Source organism: Python bivittatus, unplaced genomic scaffold (assembly GCF_059951505.1).
Source record: "Python bivittatus isolate LINGU-HERP-01145 unplaced genomic scaffold, Pbiv_v1 ctg000070_np1212, whole genome shotgun sequence".
Lineage (NCBI taxonomy): Eukaryota > Metazoa > Chordata > Lepidosauria > Squamata > Pythonidae > Python > Python bivittatus.
The window spans coordinates 8,399,699-8,425,454 of record NW_028277034.1 but is presented as its reverse complement, the minus strand read 5'-3'; the positions used below and the strand labels follow the sequence as shown (position 1 = coordinate 8,425,454).

Sequence of the window (25,756 nt, the reverse complement as noted above, 5' to 3'; positions counted from 1 at the left end):
TGTTTGGCATATCCATTGTTATCCATTGTTTCTTATTTCTTGTATTTTTCTATGTTTAAAGTGGTGATGAAAAATTAGAACAAGAGATGGATTTGATAGACTTCTTTATTAAAGATAGGAAAATAGTTGGAAAAATTACCAAATGTTGATAGGAAGGTAGTGCATAGCATGTAGTCTAATGTGCATAGGCTTCAAGGGGCAGGGGGGAATGATGATATGTGCATTGTGATGTCACAAAACAAACTCTGTCCCTTACATACTTTTGTGTGATATCATAATGTATGAAAGATGTAGAGCTTGTGTGGTAATAATTTAACATATATTTCATCATTTTGACATCATCATGATTAGAAGCATATGCCAACGATTACATGACAAGATATAATGCATATTAAAAGAAGTGAAAATGTCTCTTGTTAAGAGCATGATTCTGCCCACTTTGTTGTATAGAAATAAAGGTTGAGCATGACAAGAGAAACAAAAAAGGTGAATACAGTGGAATGGGGTGTATGTAGTAAAATAAAGAGATCAAGAGTTTAAGAAGTGTATGTAGTAAAATAAAGAGATAGGGTAAAGAATGGTTGATGGATAAATATGGACTTAATTCAAATGTGAAGTGGATGGTCACACAGAATGAATGAGGATCAAATCACAGAAAAAAATATATGAACAAATAGTGCATGGAGAAAGAGGAAGAGCAGTCTAGAAGGAAGTTGTAGTTAGATGGAGCAGAGGAGATCGGGAAGGAAGGAGAGAAGTTGAAAGAACAAAGGCAATGTACAAAATAGTTGTATGGATATGGTGGAAGCAATTGGGGCATCCTCAGAGGTTATTCATAAGTCAAGTGGGTAACCATGATGACATGATTGAAGCCACATGCTTTTTCTACTTGCATCGTGACATAAAAAGGGGTACTGCCTTCTTGACATTTTTACCTCCCCCTGTGGGTGTTCCTGGAAGCAAGAATGGCTTGCAAGGATGCAAGGTATGGAGAATATAGTGAACAGTATCAGTATACATTGAGTTTAGCTAGATCTCCTTTTCTTTTATCTCCTGCCTATAATTTCTTTAGCTCATTGCTTCCCAGTCTTTGCCTTCACTTCACATAATGTTACTTATGCATGTATGGATATCTGTAACAGTATAATGATAAATTATCAATAAATACGTGAAAGATCAGTATTATGTTGTTTATCTTTGCCATCCTTTGCTTACCATCTTTCCTCCTATTTATTAATTATACCTAAATTTGCTTTGTAACTGTTAATTTTGGTATATTAATAAAAGGAAAGGGTAAAAGCAAATGATGGAAAACGCAGGAATAGAGCCATCGATATAGACCTGAACAAATTCAGACTACTCTATATGGCAGCAGCATATTAGAGTTTTCTGCATTTGGAGTTTTTGCAGCCCAGATCTAATAATCCTAGGCAGGAGAGAAATTTGAATTTACACTGGATAATGTAAAGAAAACACACAGACATACTGTTATCATTAAAACAACTACAGTGCTAACACTTTTAAGCTGCCACGGGCCTATCTTTGTAGTATTGAGTACTAAGGTTTGTAGCTCCAAACTAGACAGCTACTTTTACTTTTTCTTCTTTTACTATAGAAAATGGAGTTTTTGGATAACAGCAGGCATTTTAACAGTTGCAATCTGGCATGCAATAATCTCATTTATATGCTGTATCAGTCCTTGTCATCTGTGAGAACAGACTTCGGGAAGAATTGTGGCCTAGACTATATTATATGTATGGAGGATGGGTGGATATTGTCACAAAATATAACAGCTGATTAGCTTTTTTTGCATACAGTACTTGATTAATTTCTTGGATATGCATAAATGTGGGTGTTTGCAAATTAAAATGGATAACTTTTAAAGGGTTTTTTAAAAAACAAATTGAAGGACTAGATTGGAAAATTCCAGAGAGCTAGGCCATGGTATGTCCTTATAGCTATTCTCAAATTTCTAAGAAGAAAATAGAAGAACAGTTGTAGTGAATCAGAACACAGGCTTGTGGGAACTTTGAGCTTGTGTTCTCCTCCGATTGATACTCAGATTGCCCCTGATTCTTGAAGTAATTGCTATTTTTGAAACGAAATACTATGGATTTCTTCAATGTTTGGAGACAGGATTTCCCAGAACTGAGGGTACTAGTTATTTTCTGTGTTTACCATCATTCATATCCATGACTGAGCTGTAACTTGAACTAGTAGAATTAACACTAGGTATATTAAGTTGGTGAGATGTCTCAGTATGTTCATTCAGTATGGCTTATTCCAAGGTGTGAGTGCCAACTACTCTACTTCTACCAAGAGCTCAGCAGATGTATGGAGACCACAGCTCCCAGCATGAATACCTAGGCTAAAATTCTGGAAGTTGCAGTCTCAACACATCTGGAGAATGCCAAGCTGGGTTATGTAGTCCATTAGTCTCAAGTACTGAATTCCACCTCTTTGTTACAGGACCACACTAACTTTGTCTTCCTATTAAAGCTCAGCTTTGTGTTGAAAATAAGTTTCTTTGCTGAGAGCACATCTATAAATTATTCACTGCCTTGTCCATAAACAAAACATAATACAAAGTAAAGACATTATGGTGAAGAAAAACAGTTTTCACAGTTTTGGTTACAGGATGATTTGTGGGTATTTAACTATTCCGGCAGCAACTGGAGAAAACATGAAGTCTGAAAATAGAAACTATCTCCTTAGGTGCTGAATTGACAGGAAAGCGCTCACACGACTATAATCACATCACTTCAGGGTTATGTGAAAGAACAGTCCTTGGAGCTGAGAATTATTAGGTTTTCAGCAACAAACGTTCGCAAAAACTCTAGAATGGGAGAATTACGATCTTTTTATATGCATTTATTTTGAAAAAGTTGCGAACGTCTCACCTTTTTCCCTTTTGCAACCTACAGTCCTTTTTTTTTCTTTTCCTTTTTCAAGAGACTTTTTTTAAAAAGTCTCTAGAACAACGCGCGCTGTTCAGTTCTGCCCTCCTTCTGTCTCTTCCAATCTATCCCACTCCTGGTCCCCCCGCCCTCCCCGGGATGTGCGTGCTCGCGCGTGCCTCTTCCTCCCCGCGCAGCACATTCTTGTAGGACGAGGGCTCTTTCCGTCTTCCCTTCGGGCAGCGGGGGTGGCGCCGAGAGGGTTAACGCTCAGGAATGCGCCCGCCAGGAATGTGCATGCAGATGAGATGGATGCTAATCTCATGCTAATGAGCGGCGGCTGCTGCTGCTGCTGCTGCTGCCACGGCCGCCGCTCGGGACTGAGCCGGTTCTCCCCCCTCCCCCTGGAACACAGGCAGCGCCTCGTCTTAACCTGGACCCCCTGACCCCCTGCTGCCAATACGGAATAAGGGCCGAAGGCGGAGGCTCCCGTCCAGACATGGTGGACTGAAACTCAGGAGAGTTTCCTGGCCCGTTGCACGACTGCCTCCCTCCACCCGCCCAGAGCTCCAGGGGAAGGAGGGGGCGTCTTTTCCCGCTTCCCTCCTTTCTTTCTTGTTTACTGTCCCTATGGAGCAGCTATCCCCTGTCTTCGACCATGCCTAGAAAAATGGGGAATGGGCAACTGCCCTTACCCGACGGCTGGGAGGAGGCGAGGGATTACGATGGGAAAGTCTTCTACATCGACCACAACACCAAGCAGACCAGCTGGATCGACCCTAGAGACAGGTGGGTGTAGATCCCCCCTCCAGATCCCAGTGCGGGAAGAGGAGGGGGCTGAACCCGGGGGGGGAGGGGGGAAAACTGGCATCAGGCGCATTTGTTCTCCTAACTTTAGGAGGAGTTGAGTTTGTTTTTTTCCCCACCTCCCTAGTCCCTCCCTGGTGTAGGGGAGAGTGTCTCACACAGTTACATAATAAAGATAGTGATAACAACAACAACAACCTGCGAGGAGGAAAGGGGAAGTGTTCCCACTCCGCACCAGCGTTATCTTGGGAGGAGGGGAGGGTGGTAGCGTGCAAGTTTGCGTATTTCTGGCATGCGTTGTCTGGCAAGGGTGTGTATTGGAGACAGAGAGGGAAAGTGACTCTGTAGGCTGTGGAGTGAGAAAGAGTCGTGAGGAAAGGCAAAAACTCGGGGGAACGCGCTGTCTCTTGTGGCTGGAACCAAACACGGATCAGTTGGCCAACCCAGATTTTACTTAATGCGTATGTGTTGAAATGTTTCCCACCAGACTGTGATTTGCCTATAGAACTGAAATTGAAGTTCTCTTTTTATGAGGCTCCTAAGCAAAGTATTTTTAAAAAGGCTCTGATATTTTTAAAAGAATATCTTAACAAAAGCCCTTGCAGTGTCTCTCATCGGCTATTAAAAGAATTGGGTCAAGTTAGAGGATTTTTAAACGTAGGTTTCTTTTTAAAATCTACAAGGAAAAAAGATGCTGGATTCCAGAGATATTGGGATTAAAAGTTTGATTAGAATATAAACCATTTTCCTGATTAAAAAGGTAGAATATATTTAACAAATTCTCTAGGTACACAACAAAAGGGGGAAATTAGCTAAACTGTTTGCTCATTTATTTTTGGAACTGGAGATTTGAACTGTAATAGGTTTTTAACTTTTTATTTTTCTGAAAACCTAGCTCATTAGAGTCAAAAGCATGTTACCTTGTTCTGAGCCTTAGATTTGTACCATTTCATCCTTTTCAAAAGTGAAGCCCTTGTAATGAAACTGAGAGAAGTCTAATCAGGCCTCACACTTGAGTTTTTAAAAGTAGGCCTCAACTGAATCCTTTTATCTCTCCTGGTCTCCCCAGGTTATAAGAAGAGAGATTTATTAAAATTAAATAAGGGAGGAAGTTTAAACATTTCTTTAAATATATAGGGAAAAGCCTATAGTAATTTTACAATAGAATGCCTCATTTCTAATTATTAATTGCAATCAAGTGATATTGGAATCTAAGATATTTCTCTCCTTAAAATACTCTTCTAGTATATAATATCCATTAACATACATAGTTCTTCATTCACTTTTCAGACTTTAGTGCTGCTTGTCTTTATTAAACTAATAAACTCCAGTATCTCTTAACTAATAAAAGGCATTATACATTTATGGCACAAACCATGCTGAATGATTAATGAAGGCTTTGTTTTAAATTTCCTGGCTGAAATAAGAAAGGGTAGCTGCAACATCTCTTCTAGTATCAGAGTCATGGTGCTTGTGTACTGAAAATTTTGATATGCCTTGTGCAGAGTCTCAGGACTTCTTCCCTGATGAACGTGTTACAAGAATGGAATTATATTTGCAACTGTGGATAGGCCAATTTATATTGTTTTTGAAAACTTATAAATGCTTCTTAAACAGAATAGAAGTAATCCTTGACAGGATTGGGTGTTCAGCTATAAATGCACTTGGTATTTTAACTTATAATAATTGAAAATGCTGAATCGATTTTAGCTGATGTTATGACTTTTTATAGACTACTCAAGCATTGTATTTTTCTGAAAACAAAATATATGGTATGCATTCAGAGTTCTTGATATTCAGACTAAAATTCACTTTTACTTTGTATTGTCAGCTAACTATTGATTTGTTGTGTTGGCTTTCCTAAAAATGTGGCTACAATTAATCCTACTTTTGGTTTTTCTTTTCACCCAGAACTACAAATACAACTCTATAATCATGCTTTTTCATTAAAGGAAATACCTATAATTTATATTTTGTGATAATATGAGGCTTGAAATGACTACTGTCTTCATTAATGTCCTAAATTCTGAAGGCTTGAGACATTTTCAGTCCTTAGCTTGACTGTATTTTCTTTCACAAAAGCTAATGAAGTGAAGTCCTTGTTTAAACAGTGTAGGAGACAGTGTTTGGAGTAACTCTATTAATGCCTGTCAATCTCTTTACTCACTGTTACAAAACAAACAGAAAGAGGTTGTACTTGGTACTTGAGATAATCGATAACTAATGTATAAGTCTTGACTTCAGACAAAATTATGTACAAAAAGAGGGAAAGTGGGTAATTCATGCCCTTTTATCTGAAATCAATATATACATAGTTTGATTCTCATTCTCCTATAATATGCAGTCTATTTAACAGGTGAACATCCTATTTTGACCCTATGTGGTTAACTGTGAAATTAAATTTCAGTAAGGTTACCATGTCGCTTACTCCCAAGAAAATGTATACAAATGTATACAGTATACAGGTTTGGTTTTGTATGGTTACACAGAAGTAAGGAATCTACTTTCAACCCTTATACACAGGTATATTGGATTGTACTTTAGATGCAGTCTTATTTGAACTAGTCTCATTTGGATTATTACAATTCATTCTGTCTGGGGCTGTTTTTGAAAACCACTTGGAAACTATACCAGTGCAGCAGCTTGGGCTGTTATGTGTGCATTGTGATTTGCCTATAAAGTCTTCCGCTGCTAGAGTTGCACTGGTTACCAGTTTGCTTTCAAGTGAATTCAAGGTGCTTATTGTCCCTTTTAAAACCCTGAATAACTTAGGACCTAGATATCTTTGAAATTGTTTTGTTCCAATTATTTCTGCCCGTCCAAAATATCAGGTAAAAAAGGCTTCCTTGGGTTCCCTTCACTCAGGGAATGTAACCCAGGTCACATTGACATTCAAGTGACCTTGAAGGTGGCCTTTTCAGGTGCTGCTCCTGTTCTTTGAAACAGCATTCCTCCTGAGAACTGTATGGTCTGAGCCTTACTGAGCTTTAGAAAGGGGATCAAAACCTAATGCTTCCAGCAACCAAGGATTAGATTAACAAGTTGAATGTGGTCGGTTTGAACTGAGTTTATTTATTGTTACATAGAATTGTGAGTTTATTGTTTATTTTTTATGTACATTTTAAACATTATTGTACAGAATAGGGTATGTAAGCCACTCAGAGTTGGTTATATTAGACAGGGAACCTAGTACATAAAGTAAATGGAATGTATATTGATGTCTACAGCCACTATAATAAAGACCCAGATTGCAATCCATCCCAACTTTTTCCTTTAAAAATGTTGTTATTGTTAGAACTGCTTTTATGAGGGGTTTTCAGGCTACTATGCATTGCTGACCATATTATATTTCAGAATGTCAATTTTAGTTGAGGGAAAATGAATGCCATGTATAGCTGGGAAAAAAATCAAGTCAAGAAGTTTCTACCTCCATAATGACATTGATTAAGGAATTATGAAATTTAGTAGATTGAGTTTTTGGTATTTCAGGTTGTGAATTTGCTGGAGAATACCAAAACACAAAAGGACAGATAAAGCAGTACCCCTGCTTTTCCCCAGAAAATACTACATGCAAACAAAAAGATATTGATAAGCCTGTAAATGCAAATATGTGGTTTTTCTAGTACCTTCAACATCTCCTACATTTTTATGCATTCCTCCTGCCTAAAAGCAATGCATTATACTGTTTTTCATATGCCTTCTGAGCAGCAATAGCGTTTTGGAATACTTTACATTTCAAAGGGTTCCAATATAGATGTTGCCATTGTTGGAGAAGGTAGAATATAATATTTGGCATAAATCTGAGCCATTTCTAGCAGAGAGGAAGTTAAATATTTTTCCCATCATATAAAGGAAATGTAGGTGTTTGCAAGGCATTAAGTCCATAGTAGGCTCAATAAAACCAACCATTTCTGAAATATATATCTATGATTAATTTTTAAGCACATGTGTCCCAGTAATATTATCATTATTATTATTAAAAACTTGTATGCCCCCTGACTCTCAATAACTCTGGCCGGCTCACAACAATCAAAGAAATTGCAATCAAATAAATAAAACAGAAGAGATAAAGATAAAAGTTGGCAAGGGTGATAAAGCAAGGGGTGTCATTCTTCCTCGCCAAAGGCCTGGGTGAAGAGCCAGGTCTTCACAGCTCTTCTAAACAACAACTTGTTCCAGAGGGCAAATGCTGCTACAAAGAAGGCAGGCTTCCTGAGACCTAATAAATAGCATTGTTTAATTGAAAGAACCTGGAGCATGCTAACCCTGCAGAATCGGATTAGTCAGGCAGATGTTATGGAAGACAGGCAATCCCTCAAGTAACCGTGCCCTATGCTCCATGCATGTAGGGCTTTATAGGTAACAACCAGTACTTTCAATTGCACCTGAAAGCAAACCAACCAGTGCAGCTTGCAAAGCAAAGGTACCATATGGGCATACTGAGGCATGCCCATTACTGCTCACTCCGCTGCCTTCTGGACCAGTTGAAGCTTCTGCATGGTCTTCAAGGGCAACCCCAAGTAGAATGTGTTGCAGTAGTCAAGCTGGGGAGGATGACTAGGGCATGAATGACTGCCTGAAGGGCCCCCCAATCTAGGAAAGGGTGCAACTGGCGTACTAGATGGCAAAGGCCTTCCTGGCCACAGGTGATACCTGCTTGTCATGCAGGAACTGCAAACCCAGGAAGACCCCCAGATTGTGTACCAACCTTGACAGGGGAAGTGCCACCTCATCCAAGGTCAAAGATGGAATATTCCCAGATTTGAGGGCCCAAATATCCACTGCAACTTTTTCTTTGAAGGGATTGAGTTGGAGATAGTTCTCCATCCAAACCCACATAGCCTCCAGGCACTGGGTCAGAACCTTCACAGCCTCACTTGGCTGTCCCAGGGTCAAAAGATATAATTGGGTATCAGCAGCATACTGATTACATTGAACCCCAACCACTTTAATATTGTTATAAACTTTGAAGTATGCAATATCCATTTGTACCTATCTCTCTTGTTAGCATTTATCTAAATTCTATACATAATGCATTATTAAACACAATCACAATTTCTAATTATGTAGTTCCTATTATTTTACCTTTTGACTTTCCTATCTATATATTTTCATCATAGAAACATCCCATATTCTTTTTCTGGGAAGCCATTTATATAATTCACAACAAACAAAACTACAGGTAGTCCTCCCTTAACGACCATTCATTTAACAATGGTTCAGAGTTACAATGGGCTTGGAAAAGGTGCTTTCTGGCCCATAAAGCACTTCCAGCCATTGTGCTGCCCCCACCCCCCACCCAGTTGTCATATGGCTCGCATTTACAACCAGTTGCCAAGCGCCCCATGATCATGTGATCACATTTGCAATCGTCTTTCTGGGGAAGCCAGCAGGAAAGGTTGCAAGTGGAGGGAAACCTCTTGGCAGTGTTCAGGAACAGAGCTCAAATGTTTCTGTAGCCCCACAAAGGATTTCCCCTACATCCATGGAGGAGAGGGGAGACCCTTCGGCGGGCTGCAGGAACATTTGAGAGTGAAAGGGCTGCCTGCCAGGAAGATTTCAGCTCCAGACGGAACTGAAACTGTCTGGCAGGCAGTCCTTTCATTCTCAAAGAGCTGCCTGCCAGGAGGATTTCAGCTGAGCAAAGCAGTGACACAGGAGTCTCGCTTAACAACCACTTCGCTCAACAATTGAGATTCCAGTCTCAATTGTGGTACTTAGGCAAGGACTACCTGTACTAGTTTTACTCCTGCACAAGATTTTTAGCTGAATGAAAGTACACGGTTAAAATTATAGGGTTAAGTGCTAATGTACTATGGTAATATTAGGTAGCATTGTTATTAAAATAAATGTGCTGTAGTGAACTTCCTCTTGGGTGTAATAATGACTAACTCCTTTTATACTTTTAAATATAGGGCAAGACTAATCAGTATTGATTTCAAAGGGGAAGGTGAGCATATTTAAGTCTTGTTGAAATCAGTGAAAATTCAAAGTGCTAAGAGTGGCTAATTTCTGATTTTTAAGTTAATTACATACAGTTATCTTTAATAATAAAAATTATCCAGTTCATTGCAACCAGTAAGAATAAAAATTATCCAGTTCATTGCCTTAATTGGAATTGGCCCAATAGGCTGAAAGAAGAGGAAGGTGGAACTCTGAATAAAGTTTAATGTGTTTTTATCAGTATACAACACCTTGACAAAGTTTGCTTTAATTGACTAATACATTTTAGAAATAAATAAAAAGGAGATAATTGAAAGACTGGAAGTGTGAAGGGAAAAAAGTATGTTGAAAAAAAGACAGCAATGGAAAATAAAACAGTTAAAAATATGTAACAAATATAAATTAATAAAACAAAAATCAGTATTTTAAACTTTCAAATGAATAAGTTTATTTGCAGGGACCAGATATCCACATAAGGATAACAGCACTATGTATATTGTGGATTAGATAGAAATTAGTACCATTTTATCCATTTGAGTTGAACTTTCCAGGGTTAAATGATCCCATCCTTGTGGTGACCAATACCACATACATTCTTGCTCTGGAGATTTAATTTCCTCTGCATTTTCTGAAGAAGTAAGAATGCCTTCCTAACAGCTGGAGAGACTCTCCGCTTTTTACTCTCTGGATGACATGACAAATGAGAGATGGCCCTGATTCTTTTTCCCAGTTTCCCTTGGCATATCAGTGGAAATGGGAGGAGGAGAAGGGATTGATGTTAATTACAATAATGTGTCTTGAACATATGCATCAATTTTTAGTCTAATAGTTTAATATTTAGTAATATTATTGCATTATAAACAATATGCAAACTGAATGATAAATTGAGTTAATATGTTTTAAAGCTGCAATTCAAGTAACTTTGGAGATTGTGGTATTCCTCTTTGCGTATCCTTAGCAAACCAGTAGTTATGCACATTACAGTGTTGGTATATTAATCATTATTGTTATTGAAGTTTGCCTTGAATCATTTGTGAATATACAGATATATTCGTATATTCATCTCGTTATTCCCAATAGATATTTAATTTTGCTATTGGTGAATTCAGTGACTGACAAAATGATTACTTGGATTTTTCATGCATCTTGGGGGATGCATGCCACAATATTAAATCTATAAATGCCCTGTTTTGCAGTGCAGAAACAGATGTATACGTTTGATTATGTGGGTGTTACAGATACCTGTTGAACAGTGCATAAAAATTACAATTAAGTTAATGTTATGTCTTCTTTGTGTCCCAGACTTGTACCTATGCATATATCTGTGTCTTCTTTTAATTTGATAAAGGCTTACTTGATTTAATTCTTATCTAATTTGCTACATAACATTCATAAAACATGACAGGAAAAAGAAAAACAAATCCCAAGGACAACACACCTGTTGCTGGACCTTCTCTTCTCTTCTCTTCTCTTCTCTTCTCTTCTCTTCTCTTCTCTTCTCTTCTCTTCTCTTCTCTTCTCTTCTCTTCTCTTCTCTTCTCTTCCCTTCCCTTCCCTTCCCTTCCCTTCCCTTCCCTTCCCTTCCCTTCCCTTCCCTTCCCTTCCCTTCCCTTCCCTTCCCTTCCCTTCCCCTATTTTGAATTCTCAAAAGTAATCTTTAATTGTCCAAATAGTAAAGCTAGACTGATTTGGATTCCTCATCCAAAAGGTGTAAACCACTATCTAGAGTTTAGAATCTCAAAATACATTTTCCTCAAGTCGCAGTAAAGAAGTCTGTGAAAAGTTCCTCCTCAGTCTCTAGTAGTGGACTCAGACTGAGAGGCCTCATAGCTGGGTAATAGCACTCTTAGGTAATTTAACACTGCCTGCAATGCTCTCAATTGGGAAAGGACTTCTTTAAATAGCGATGTATATTTCTTCAAAATATGACTTGCAAGAAATATTCTTCTGAAGCCACAACCATATCTAGAAAACTGTTGGCTTGCAGGGAAAAAAATCCCATGTTGCTCCTGAAATTTGTGAGCTTTCTTCTCCATTATAGTTGGCATCCACTTTCTCTGTTATTAAAGCTGTTAAGATCATTGTTTCAGTGTGGCTTGTACCTACTTTTCAGCATCCTTATTAAGTGTTCCAAGAAGATCTTAATTGTGTTTGGTTTGGTTTGGTTAAACATATACTTAGCAGTTTCTTAGCAGAAAGTCAGTATAAAAATAACAGTACAAAATAATAAAAGTGGGGTGCCAGCCTTACTGTGTTTGGCAGCTATCTTTTTCCTTTATGCCCTGTTGTTTTGGCCCAGATGATTTTGACTCAAAGTTGTCATCATATATTCAGGGCATCTGGGTAGACTGAATATCTGGTCCCATTAGTTGATCATTGGATGAGTTGCATTAGATAAAAGCAAAAGCTTTATTCCCTAAATAATAGCACCCCAAAAGGTCTTTCTCCCCCCGCCCCAATAAATTAGGCTGTTAAAATTTCTAATTTGTAATTATTCAGATGTTGATAACAATTTCTATATGCTGATTATTTTTTATACATGAGTTACGTACTGTAGGTTACCAAAGCATCATTTTATCAGGTTTTGTCTGCCTCCATCACCTCTTTTGTTCTTTATAAAGTGGTCTGAGATTTTCTGTTGAATAATTATATAAATTATATAAATAAATATAAATTATTATATAGATTGCTTATATAATATACATTTTCAATACACCCAAACACTGTGTTGCACTTAGTTCCAGCTGGTAGATTTCCAGCTGTTTTTTCCCCAAAAAATAGGTGTTGCAATCTTAATCTGCCCAGTTATAGCATTGTTGTAAGGGAAAAGATGGAAAGAGTTCTATCTATATATCATTTTGCTCCTATAAAAAAGGCAGGATATAAATGTTAATGATGCATGATGTAAAGATCTGGATGTTCTGCCAATCTGTTAGCCATTATAAATGGTTAACGTACAATTATTTCCTTTTTTGGATGATTTTGCAATAATACTAAATCAGAAGCAAAACCACAGCATCAATTAACACTGCATATGAAGCAAGCTATCAGTAGTGGACATTCCAGGGTCTTTCGTGTGAAACCTGGTCTTCAACAGAATGACATAAATCATAAATTGATCCTTTAAAATTGGGTATAGGAATTATGAGATTAAAAAAAAGAATACACTGTAGGTTCTTAATTTAGCAGTTGATTTTAAGGTTGAAATTATTAATCTATACCAGTGTTTCTCGAATTTGGCAACTTTAAGATGTGTGGACTTCAACTCCCAGAAGTCCCAGCCAGCCACTGATCTATACTTTTGGGTAATACATTCTATGTAATTGTGGGTAAGCATTGTGTTTTTCTAACTTTTGCCTGTAATCTTGGGAGCTAGAAGTTGAATGCAATACATTCTGATATCCTGTACAAAAACCACCTAAGATAATTGGGCATACTGTTATCTCTAAATAGCATCTCCTTTGCTTTTGGGATTGTCAATTTGGTTTCTTTCATGCAGTGTTCAAGGTGTCTCATTTTTCTCAAAGCAGTGGTCAGGAAGAATAATTTGTAAGAGCTCAGAGTAGTATATGAAAGCAGGAGTCTGTTAGTGGTCAGAAGAATAACTTGTAAAAGCTCAGAGTGATATATGAAATAGATTTTACCAGTGTTGAGAAGAGAGAGAAATAGCTTAATAACTCGTAACCCTGGAACACAGTTCTAAAAAGATGGTGTGCTGCACTTTTTCACTTGAGATACTTACGGTATGAAACTTCAGTACTAAAGCAAACATGCAATTTAGTATGATGATTTATGGTCATGCACTTTTCTTAAAAGGGAAATCCATAATTCTGTTGCAGAGCGTACATTATTCATTAGGGTTGGGATAGCTCCCATTAAAGCTTTGTGAATGACATGATGAACTACTTATTTGCTTAAAAACCACCTATAGCAACACTATATAATTCAACTACCATAGCTTCAATAAAAATGTGTGTTCTTGATATTGCTAGGTCTTAATATTATAGGTGTAAGTATTGGTCATACTTAGTGATAATTTCAGACAAGAGATGAAGCAGAGTGGGGCATAGTTCTTTTGACTTCCACATAAAAAGCAAAAGTATTTATTTACTGGGCAGATAAGAATATAAATGCAAATGTATATATTTCCTACAAATTATAATTTTTTTCTGAAATTACTATGTAGTTTACTTTTGATTTTCCCCCTTGGTTACTTCAGAACATCTACTTATACTTCTATCAATGAGAATTAGTAAAGCATCTAAACTGCATGGGCATCTTTATGTATCCTTTAACAAAGTATGAGATGGATGGCTGAAAGATTGCCACTCTCCGTCTACCACAACATAATACACATTTATAAGCTGAAGCTAGAAAAAGATGGGGTAGGCTTATAGCTTGTGGAAGGAAGGACAGAGAAACAACATACTGTTTTCCATGTCCATCTGGCCTCTTTAGTTCAGACAGCAGTCTTCCAAGGAAATGCAACTCTTTTTCTCAGTATTTGTTTATTTATTTAACAAATATTTATAAGCACCCCAATCCATATAGACTTTGGACAGTGTACAACTGTTTGAAATACAATAAAAACAAAACAATGATAGTCAACTAATTATGATGATCATCCATATAGTACTACAATCCAAAAGGTCACTAGAATAGTACCTATCCTAGAAGCAAGGAGGATTGGCAATTCCCATACCTTTGGGTAAGGTATTCCATATGTTGAGAAAGCCTGTCACCTGGCCCATGCTCTATGAAGGGGGAGGGGAGGCCCTCAACAGGCCTTCCCTAGATGTTTGAACTGGATGAGCAGATTCTCTTGTTGCAATTAGTTGCCTGATATAATCAAAGCTCAACCACTGACTCTGTGGATGGTCTCTTTTTCTAGTTTAGTCAAATGCTTGGTGAAGTACAGTATACTGGAAGAATACTTAGGAATCAAAGGCTAGCTGAACCAGAAAAAAAAAATTATATTGAAAGGAATGTAACCTTTTGCAGACTTGCCCAACAGGGGCAATGGATGGATAATTATGGATTATAAACTTAGTGAATTGTATTTTCATGATCCAGAACTTCCCAAGAACTGCTGGATCCCTCCTCAAGTTGTTTTCTAAACTGTAACAGTATTCCATGAGAAAACTAAAGAAAACCAGCTGGTCAGAGTCCAACATCTTTAGGTGATAAAATAAGAGATGAAAAGGAGCTTTGAGAGAAGGGTGAAAAGTGTGTAATCTATGAGAAATGTGTGAAGTGTGTAAGGGTATGTGTGTAGAGTGCAAGAGCTTTCAATTTTATAACTAGTTATTTTATTTGCTGGTTTTTGCCTGCTACTTCTTTTGAGTGTTTTTCCTTGCTGGAAAATCTTTCTGGAATCAAGGAGCTACAAGAACATTTTTGGTAATTATCTGTTTACTAATTTAGATAACTTCTCTGCTTATATATTTTGGGGAAAAAAACCACATTGATCAGCTATGTGTCTCTCTAATTAGTTGTGCTGAAACTGAGAAATGTAACTGTATTCAAGCTTTGATTCAATAAACATATGCAGCTGTATTGTTGCAAAAGTCTTTTGTGGTGATTGTGCCCACTAGGAACAAAGATCCTGAAAGGAGATGAAATAAATTCTCTAAACTTTCCCCCTTCCAAAAGGATAAATAGCAGCAGACCTGGCTAAGCTTTCAATCTTAAAAAACAAAACCTGGTTATGGTTTACTGGAGGGCTGGCATGCATCCATAGAGGGCACAGTGAGTGGTGGGAAGCAGCAGCCAGCCTCAGTGCATACTCATTGGAGCAATTGCAAATGGCAGCAAAGGGATACTGAAAACTTGCTGGCGTCTAGCATTTATCTGGATTTCTGCAGCCCAGATCTGGGGCTCTAGTACTGATGCAACTTGCTGATGCTGCTCTCTCCCTGAGCTTCTGCTGCTGTAGTTTCTCCCCAAGAGCAGCTTGTGTGTGAAATCTCCCAGCACCAGAACCGGTCTGTTCCATTGAATGTAGCTACTAGGTCCTTACTTCATGATAGTGTTGGGATGGGTGACCCTATCTGAGAGGTGTATCTTAGGCTCAGAGGGTTCTACCTATGCCCCTGCAAGTTGTATAAAGCTTCTTTGGAAACATTTTGTGTACTGGAAAGTGAAAAATAAAAGACGCTCCCTCTCACAGATCATACATCAACCAGTCCACTACATTTCCTTTAGAAAAATAGTAAATATAGTCCTTTTTCAGGAGACATTCAGGCAGGAAGATCTTACCTAATGGTAGCAACAGCTTTTAATGAACAACATATTACAGTTTTATTGTTAATGGTTTTCATCATGTTTTTATATATGCTTTAAGTTTTATGTATTGTAAGATATCTAGTATGGCAGCATACAAATGTGGAAACATAAATAAATACTTCATTTCTATGGGTTTAACCATATTGTCCAATTGCCCCATTCCTTGTATGCACCAGCAACCATTTTTGGAGGGTAAGAATGGATGATGATCTTCCTTTATGCCCACCCTTCCCATTGTAAATGCAATCTGGCATATTCTTGCTATGGTTTTAAAGTATTCTTTTCCCCATATGTTGTCTTGAGTGTTCCTATTTGTTTGGCTAGTGTTCATTATTTTGTTACAGATTGACCTCTGCAGTTTGTTGGCTACTTTGCAGAGGCAAGAACACCCATTAATTGAGTCAATAGTTCTTTTGGTTTCTAATGACTTCTAGAATGACCTGCATCAGAAATGTATAATAGCACAATGGTTATAGCACTTGGCTTGTATATAGAAGCTTTCTGGTTTAAAATTCTGAAGAAAGGTCTGTGTTTTAATTATTATTTTTCTTTCCTTAACCTAGCTGCTTTTCCTGGGCTTTTTTTTTTTTTAAATAACACTAGCAATATACTGTTTCACTGTTTTTTTCCCAATCATTTGAGATAGGTTAAGTTCTGAGGGTGCAATTTTGGAAGGAAAGGCTGAATAGGTATCAAGTACATATATTCCCTTGCTTCATTCAACTATGTAATGCGGCAGTCTACCTTGAAACAATTTTTGAAGCAGCTACGTGTACTTTGTAAATGAACTGCTGCTTTAACTATTCAAGAAGAATAGTATATCCCTTTGTTGGATATATGAAGGGCACATCTAGACTAGTATTTTGTGCCACATAAAGGCCACCTGGAAGTTTAGAACACAAACAGATGTATAAGAGCTTTATTGCTCTCCAGCAGTTAATATTTAAGGTATACTGCCTGTGATTCATTTGCAGTATAATTAATAGAATAGACATCAAAACTAATAACCACTGATAGGCTGCCTTCTATGAATTTGTTCAATCCTCTGTTAAAATTGTAAAAAATAGTAGTTATCATTATATCTGACAGCAGTTGAAGAAGTTTAATTCTACATTAAGTAAAAGTTTGTGGGATTGGAAAATTTGACAATTCAGAAGTAGCAGTGGCACATAGTTACTTGTGAAGATTCAGTAGATTGTGCAAAAACATATGACTAATACATCTTGGTTTTCCTTCCAGTGTAAACAAGTCTGAGATTAAACTCTGGATTTAAGAATGATGAATTAACTTTTGGTGTTCTTAAATCATGGAAGGAGGTTAATGGCTGATAAAAGTTAAATGGTTAGTTTCAGTCCTCCCAGTGCATATAGTGATTGTATATTAAAAAGGACTGGCCCACTATAACTGGTTTTATTATTAGTTCTTTTTGTAGAGTTGGCTATATTACCAACAAAGACATCCCCTCCTCTATATTAAGATCTGTGCACAAAATAAACTGTAAATACAGATATGGTTTCAGAATGAACAAAGAAATGCTGTGGAGATTAATAATAATCTGATTTATTTCATCAAACATTCCTAAAATAGTATTCAGATGATTAGAGACATGGGGCACAACAAAGAAAAGAAGCATTAACCCTTTCGAATGGGCTTTAGCTGTAACTAAGCTTCACTTTAGTTGTAACTAAGATAATCTTTATAGGTTATGAAAAATGAAGGATTTTATTACTATCATTCATAGAGATATTTTCTTAGCATGTATATTGTTGTACTGTATTTATAATATTAAATCTTTTTTTAAGTTGAAAGCTGGAAAGTTCCAAAGTTTCTGTGGCTATCACTAAATATATTTGGTATTTATATCACCTTTTCTCCATGGAATCCAGGGTGGTATATATTATTTGTGCCTCCTATTTGATTCTCAGAATAACCCTCTGATGTAGACTAAATTGAAAGACAGAGGCTGCCCTAGAGCTATGCAAGGAACTTTCTAACAGGATAGGGTTAGAATCTGCCATCAGAAATTCCTGTTTCTTTCCATTACCTATCTGAACCTATCACAAATGGTTATTGCCTGGAAGTTTTATAAATAAGGCTTTTAACAGACTTGTAGTAAATTGTCAGAGTAGCTAAATGATATTCATTAACTGAATAGAACGTATTATTGAATAAATGGAGTCAGATTGATTTTGATTTATAGTTGTAACATGTTGTTTATGTTTAGTTTTATTAAAATTCTATTCTTTTTATTTGATACCTATTTTTCCCCCCCTCAGACATTTTTTCCTCCTGCATAGTCAAATAGATGAAATTTGTCCATTTTCACTTTTCTCTTTGTTTTTTTCCTCTTGGCAGTTGATAAGTTCATTGGTCAAACAGCTATAATGGATAAAATAACAGAAGAGTTATGTACTATTTCTTCTGTCCTTCTTCTAGGCATTGTCTTACCAATGTTGTTGCCTTTAGAACTTCAGTAGTTTTCTCTCTGTTTCTGTCAGCAACTTATCTGACTGTATTGTCTGTTAACCCATGTTGATTAATTTTTTTCAGTAATTTTCCATTGGCCTGCATCTCTGCCATCGTGAATTGCAGGCTGGAAGGTCTATCTTGTGTTAGCTTATTATCCCATCCACACAATTTTTTTAAATTTCAGTTCGCTTCAAGCCTTCAGCCTTATTTTACTCTTAAATATTAATCATTTACATTTATTCATAATTTACTGTTATGTAAAAGGATGGATTGTGTATGACTTTAGCCACCTGTATAAGCTAACATATATCAATACCATTAACCATAAAGACTGCAAAAAGACGTACATCAATCTGAAAAGTTGAGTATAATAATTTTGACTCTTGCTAGGTGGTAACCTTCATATATCAGGACTAGAATGATTAGAGAATGACGAAGGGTTCCTGCACAATGTGCTTGAAAGCCGCCTAATATATAAATTGTATTTTATGTTATGAGCAAACATCTTCTTTTGTACTGAACTAGTAATTGCCTCAGGTTTTCAAGTATTATTTTGATAGAACTTTATATAATGAAGGGTAGAACTATGTATTGCCTCAGAAATCCATATTTCCAAACAACTGGGGATAGTAATTCTACTATACTTGCTTCATAATATTAAAAAAAATGCTTGTTTAATCTCCCAAGAATTGGTAGAAGGATTAAGAGTCACAGTGTACTTGGTGTATGAGCGTGAAATGATGCAGGGTAGTGCTTTCCTTTATAATAAATTTAGCTGGTTGAGCCTTTCTTAGTTTAGTTTAGAAGTGAAATGGAGCCATTCAGAAATAAGATGGTGGCTTCTACATATTGAGAAGTTTACTCAGTGTACACTGAAATACAGATATTAATCAATTGAAAGATAATCACATTTTAAAAAAACAGTCCAGCAGTCTCTGATAACAACCTCTAGGTTTTCAGAATGATAATGATAATTGAACCTTGGGGTTCAAAAACACAGAACTCTGACACACAGAAGACCTGGTCAGTTTTTTTATATGTGCTTCTTCATGAAAAGATGAAAAACCTGAGATTGCATTGGTGTATGCATCTCAAATTGTTGGTAACAGAAGCCCCACCCCATAAGTCTGCAGCTAGTTTGCTTGACTAGTCCTGTTCATGCATAGGCCTTCCAATTCATGCTAATTTGTGTACATCCAGGAGCCAGGTCAATGCCATGATCCTGCTGTCCCCATCTCCGCATGTAAATGCTATGCATCTAGATCATACTAATCAGTTTTATATGTTTTTACTAATCAATGGCTGAGAGCAATTTGAGCCAGTATATTACAATTTCAGTTGCAATAGTGGGTATAAAATGGAGATCAAAGGAAATTAGGGTATTAATCTATTCAGCCCGTTAACTTACTTTGTAAGAATCCTGAAAGAGAGGATTATAGTAGGAAAAATGCATTCCAGTTGTATACATGCACTTTATCTTTGTTTTTAACTGAAGTTATTAGCTCTAAAATACTTTAGAAAAAGAAAAAAACTTAGCATTAGGTTATCTAATATGGCTTACTTGCACTGCTTGTTGCCCCATCATTGGAATGGGACATTCTTTACTCACCTCCCTCCCATTGCAAATTTGGCCTCTGGGCTCATTTTCTTGTTGAAGTTTGAAAGATGTCTTTTCCTCTTATGTACCTCAAGTACTCTTGTCCGTTTTTGCTGGAGTGCTTTCCTTCTTTACAAATTAATCTAAGCAGTTCATTGACTACTTTGCAGAGGAAGGAATGCCCCTTCAACTAAGGCAATAACTGCTTTGATATCTAAGAGCTTCTAAGATATTTCTTTTACTATTAGTATTAAAATAGCACAGTGATTAAAAGCTTTGCCTTGTTTGTAAGAGGTTGCTGGTACAAATCCCAGAAGAAATGTTTTCTTTAAATTGCAATTTCCTTCATCTAACTAGCTTTCTCTAGCTAGCCGAGGAGGAGGAGGAAATTTTCCAGTCATTTAAAGTAAAAGGGTTTAGTGAAACTCTTTTACATCAAGTAACTGAGAAAATGATTAAATAATGGAACCTTGCATTTTCTTTAAAAGCCTCAGCTAACTAGGGAAAGCTATTTAGATGAAAGAAAGAAAATAGTAATTAAAAAATGCACATTTCTACTGTGTTTTGAACCTCCAACATCTTACATAAGAGACAAAGCTCTTAGCCCTGTGCTAGCTCAGCACCAATGGTAAAGGGAAGGTCTAGAAGTTATTAGAGTGCAAAAGAGTTAGCAAAAAATATATATATTTTATTTTAAACATGGTGATTGTATGTACCTCCATAAAAATATATTAACTTTGTATATATAAATTTAACTTCACCTTGTAAATATATATTTTTATACATACTTACATATACCTGTACGGTATGTACATCTATACTTATATATCTCTCACATATAAAAGTATGTATGTGCTCTAAAACCTGCCCACAGAAAGAAAAGCAATTGGCAGTTGCTGAAACAGGGAGGCGGAAGGGCACAGTAGCAGCACTGTCTAATGAGTGCCTCCAGTCTGGATTGAATACCTTCAAGCTGATGCCAAAGTGTCTCGGTCCAGACATGTTTTTCTTAAGCCAGTTTAAACTTAACCTATCATGAGCACAGGACAGGAACAGTTTAAATGGTAAGTAGGAGAAAACTTCGGGGACTGAGAAGAAGAGCATTGCATTTCTTACCCAGTAGGCTTGAGCATCATTGCAGAATTTGTCTTCCAGACTGTCATGAGTACAAACATTTTTGGAGGGTCATGTGGATATATGGCAACATGTTGATGAAAGCTTCTTTGGCTGTTATATTTTGGAAATGAGTATTAAATCTTCCCTTATAAGATATGAGAAAGATATTACTACAGATTGGTAATCAGAAGAGTAAGCATTGACTTTGTTTTGTACAGCCTGCTCCTTAAGCCTTTGTTTTTAGAGGGGATTTTTTTAAGTCTATCATCACAAGCATCATTAATTTTACCTCCTGATGAGGAATATGCCAGCAAAATTAGTAAAAATTAGTATTGCAAGTCCAGGTAAGTGGAAAAATGTGTTATGCATTTAATACTTTCTTAGAAGTCTTTCCCAGTCTTCATTATGCATTTCTTTTGTCTCTTAGATTATAGATTTGTGTATTTGTAATTCTTAGGTTTTAAAGAAGAAAAATGTTTCTTTAATGTGATTATTCAAAATATCAGTGATATGAAAGAAATTTTCTTTCACTGGTAGAGACTTTTAAAATATTTAAGCATAAGTATTATATACTTCCTGTATAAAAAAAAAAACGAGCCAAGTTTTTTTTAATACCCAATTGTTGTTTTTAAAGTTGTATTAGAAAATCCTAGTTATGATATGAAGAGACAGTTCTGTGACATTCCTTTGTATCTCTTAAGTTTATATGATCTATTAAAAGTTCACAGAAATTTATTTCCACAGACAGAATGTGTTTTATTTGAATGAAATCCATGCTGAATCTAGAATACCTTTAAATTGTAGTGCTATATTGAGAGTTGAATATATATTATTTTGTAATAAGAATGATGGTGATTTAAATGTTAAGGGTGCACAGGATAACCTAATAGTTCTTGTTATCATTTCACAATATTATGGCACTGTTATACCATAACAGTATACCATACTGTTATACTGTTCTGATACTGAAACACATAGAATTTCACCTCTATTCCTTATATATAATCATTTTATATACGTTTGCTTATGGTAGCAGACTTAATATTTAAGTTATATTTTTATTATTATTTCATTTATTCAAATTTATTATAGCCATCCAACTCCAATGGACTTTTATAATATTTGTTCTTTGACAGATTTTGTGCATTGAATTGCAGCAGGGTAATAAACAATTTCTGGACAGGAGAGTGTCATTTTACTATTCCACATATTGGAGAAACTTTAGCCAAAGATAATAGCATCACAAAAAAATATCTTCTTAACTTTTTCTTTCTACTTAGAATTGCTTCCTCATCAATGGTAATACATGGTCTTCTATTGATTCTCCAAAAAGATATATACGTCAATAATATTTACTAAGGAAGCATTATCAGCACTATAAGCTTAAGAGTGCTGTTAAATAGTTTAAATATCTACTTAAAAGTTCACTGGAGCTGGATTGTTCTCTTACCTGTGTTTTGTTGAAATAAGCCAGAAAAAGAAAAAGCTATGATTAAAACGTAAGCAAAAAGTATAAACCGAGGGCTATACTAAAGGAAGAAAAAATGTATGCAAATGTGGGGCACATTCATTCTCATTAGAATGATTATGTTCTAATATACTACCTGAACATCTTGAAATTAGAAAATAAATTATCTTGAATTTATTTCTACAACTTTCTACATAGAAGTTAACATGTTCTATGAAAATAACTAAAGCCACAAAATGGCTGGTATTTTTAAATGGGAAAGTAGGTAACTGCTCAAGATAAGGATTGGATAATTAAAATTAAGAAGTCCCACGGCAACAAGAATAGTATGGTAAGGGAGGAAGGGAAAATAAATTAAAAATTATGAAAAGCTAAGATCCAAAATAACTTGTGCACTCAAATTCTGAACTCAAGAGGAATTTGGACTTGTTTTCTGAACACGTTAATCCTCCCTTGGCTGTACAAAGGGAACAAGTAAAAAAACCTAATCATAGTATAGTTCAGTGTTTCTTAACTTTGGCATCTTTAAGATGTGTGGACTTGAACTCCCAGAATTTCCCAGCCACTATGCCAAGGTTGAGAAACATTGGTATAGTTCACTGAAGTATGGCCACTGTTTACAAATTAAAAAAAAAAAAAATCTGTGGGGGCAATATTCAAAGGCCTTTAAATTCATTCTCACATTTAGCTAATCAATAGAAGAGAATATATGTAGCTCAGCACTGAACTGTGGAGTCCTTGGTGCTCTCTGTAGCATACAAATCACCTAAAGCCCTCCAAAATATCTTAAGTAAACCAAAAGACCCAGTAGTCAAAGAAGAAAAAACAGGAATCATCTACAACATATAGCGTAAGGACTATAACAGCCACTATATAGGACAGACTGGCAGAAGACTAGCAGAGTGCATCCATGAACACCAACCAGCAGTCAGAAGACACAATGAAAACTCCTTAATCTCACAACACATGGACAAACTCAACCATAGTTTCAACTGGGAAACACTTGAGCATCCTAGACCAAGGTAAATCCAAAAACACTAGAGAATTCCTGGGAGCTTGGCACTCAGACACATCAGCCATCAATAGACTCATAGAGATAAACCACATTTACACTCCATTCAAAAGAGACAATAAGCAAGCTCAAAAGGAAACAAAAAGATCAGAACACATCCTCCAGCAACCTACACCCAGATAAGCAGGGATTAACAATAGACAATCAATCAGAAAACAACAACCCTAATCAAGAAACTACCAAGAATTAAACCATATCCCCACCAACACTGGCAGGACAAGCTACTGTATATAAACAGGGAGCAAACCCCACACTCACTAGCACTGAGCATGTTACTTAGTTGGGTAATGAAATATTTGCAGTCAAACAACCAAGCTCAGAGAGCACCAAGGACTCCACTTAACTAAGCTTAGAGATTTCATCTTTCTCTACCTGTTTCTCCATCATTCAGTAAGTATGTGTGTTTTGTTTCCCCCTTCTTTTTCTTTCAGTGCTGAGGGATAATAAAAAGCAGCTGCAGAACTCTTTAATAAATTCTTCTAGAAGTATTGTTAATGTATCAACCAAAGGTCCTATAGTATTGTAAAAAGTCACGTTTCTCATGACTTACAGTGCTGTGGGCTTGGAATCATGGAGTTGGAAGTAGTTATTTAGGCCATGAAATCCAGTTCTGTGCCACTCCAGAAATTAAACTAACCTTTGCTTCAACACTTCCAAGTGTCAGGAAGTATATATCTCTCTCTCAGCAGCTGGTTCCATTGTAAAACTGATTAGGAACTCTATTTTCCCTCTAACATTCAAACAGAATCTGCCCTTTTGTAATTTAAATCCATTATTCTGTGTCCTGCATTTTTGGATAATAAAAAAATAGGCCTTGGCTTTCTTATCGGTAATGTTCTTTCAGGTATTTGTAGAGTGCTATAATATCCCCTCAGTCTTTTCTTTTCAAGGCTAACAATGCCTGTCTGTTTCAAACTCTCTCCATAGGTCTATGAAGGACCAATGCAGAATAAAATACAACTATTACTTTTCATGATTTATATATGTGTTGATGTAGCCCAAAATGGCATTTATCTTTTTTTCAGCCATATCACTACTGACTCATGTCCAGTTTGCAAGTAACTTCTATTTCAGTATTTTGAAGAGTATTTCCAGTATTTTACAACCCCAGTGTCCTCCATCCTATGCCTCTGCATCTGATTTCAGTTGCCCTTTTAATTTATTTTTTAAATGATTTTTGGCTTTATAAGGAAAGGAAAGGAAGAATACATGAAAACAAGGAAAAATAAACATAGGTGCATGCAAGAAATCATCCTAGATTTTAAAAGTATCATTAAACCTTGATCACGCAAAGTAATATTTAGCAATCTTTTTATTATATTGCTAAAGACCAGCTCTTAAGCAGAAAACAAACACATAAATGTAATCCAAGACTGTAAATCTAGGTTGTACCATCTTTCTAACACTGAAAAGTGATCTTCATGTTCCTCATTTCCACAATTCTTCATATATTGATAAGGTCTTAAGTATTTTTGGTACATAAGTAATTCAAATTACATTCCATCTTTATATCATATTGATCTCTGTAACATATTGGCATGTGTGCATATCAAAGCAAACTTTGATACGTGTTTCATGGCAATAATAAGACAAACCCATATCCTATGAGTATTAATTTTATACTTTGAATGAAGTATAATGAAGATTATAGCTCTGAATCTTTTGCCTCAAGATCAACTTTAAGAGTGTAAGAAACTTACACTTATGAGAGGCTATAATTCCTGCAAGTTTACCTGTTCAGATTACTTTTGGCAGAAAGCAAGGTAAAAATTGATTAAATAAATATATTCTGTCTCAGAGAAAAAAGAAATTATCATTGGGTACTTTCCAGTTATAATAAATGGGGAAGTGTCACAAGAGTTTCATGAGGTCAGATCCAGTTTAGAATATACAACACACCTTCTTTGACCCCCCCCTTTTTTTTTTACTAGAATCAAGAAAAGGCAAGCTACTGATTTTGTCTCTAGGCAGTAATTCATTACAGTACAGTAGCTTCTCCCAGCTGATAAGTAGCAATAAAGCAGCAAATAGAGACTTGGGTTAGGCATTTTCAAGTGAACTTATTCTCTTCTGACTATGGATGCAACCTAATGTGGACTAAA

The 25,756-nt window shown here is 36.2% G+C and overlaps 1 protein-coding gene across 3 annotated transcripts in view; it reads left to right on the top strand.

The window, feature by feature from the left end:
• Positions 1-25,756, top strand: part of WWC2 (WW and C2 domain containing 2) — a 183,977-nt gene that overhangs the window by 35,021 nt on the left and 123,200 nt on the right. For 2 of the 3 annotated variants that reach the window (XM_088131912.1, XM_007435035.3), the window contains exon 1: positions 356-3,686. The exons of the other annotated variant lie outside the window; for it this stretch is intronic. In XM_088131912.1, the coding sequence (XP_087988038.1) occupies positions 3,556-3,686 (131 nt within the window). In that variant the 5' untranslated portion in view covers positions 356-3,555. Of the gene's footprint in view, positions 1-355; positions 3,687-25,756 lie in introns of those variants that run through there. 3 annotated transcript variants of the gene reach the window in all.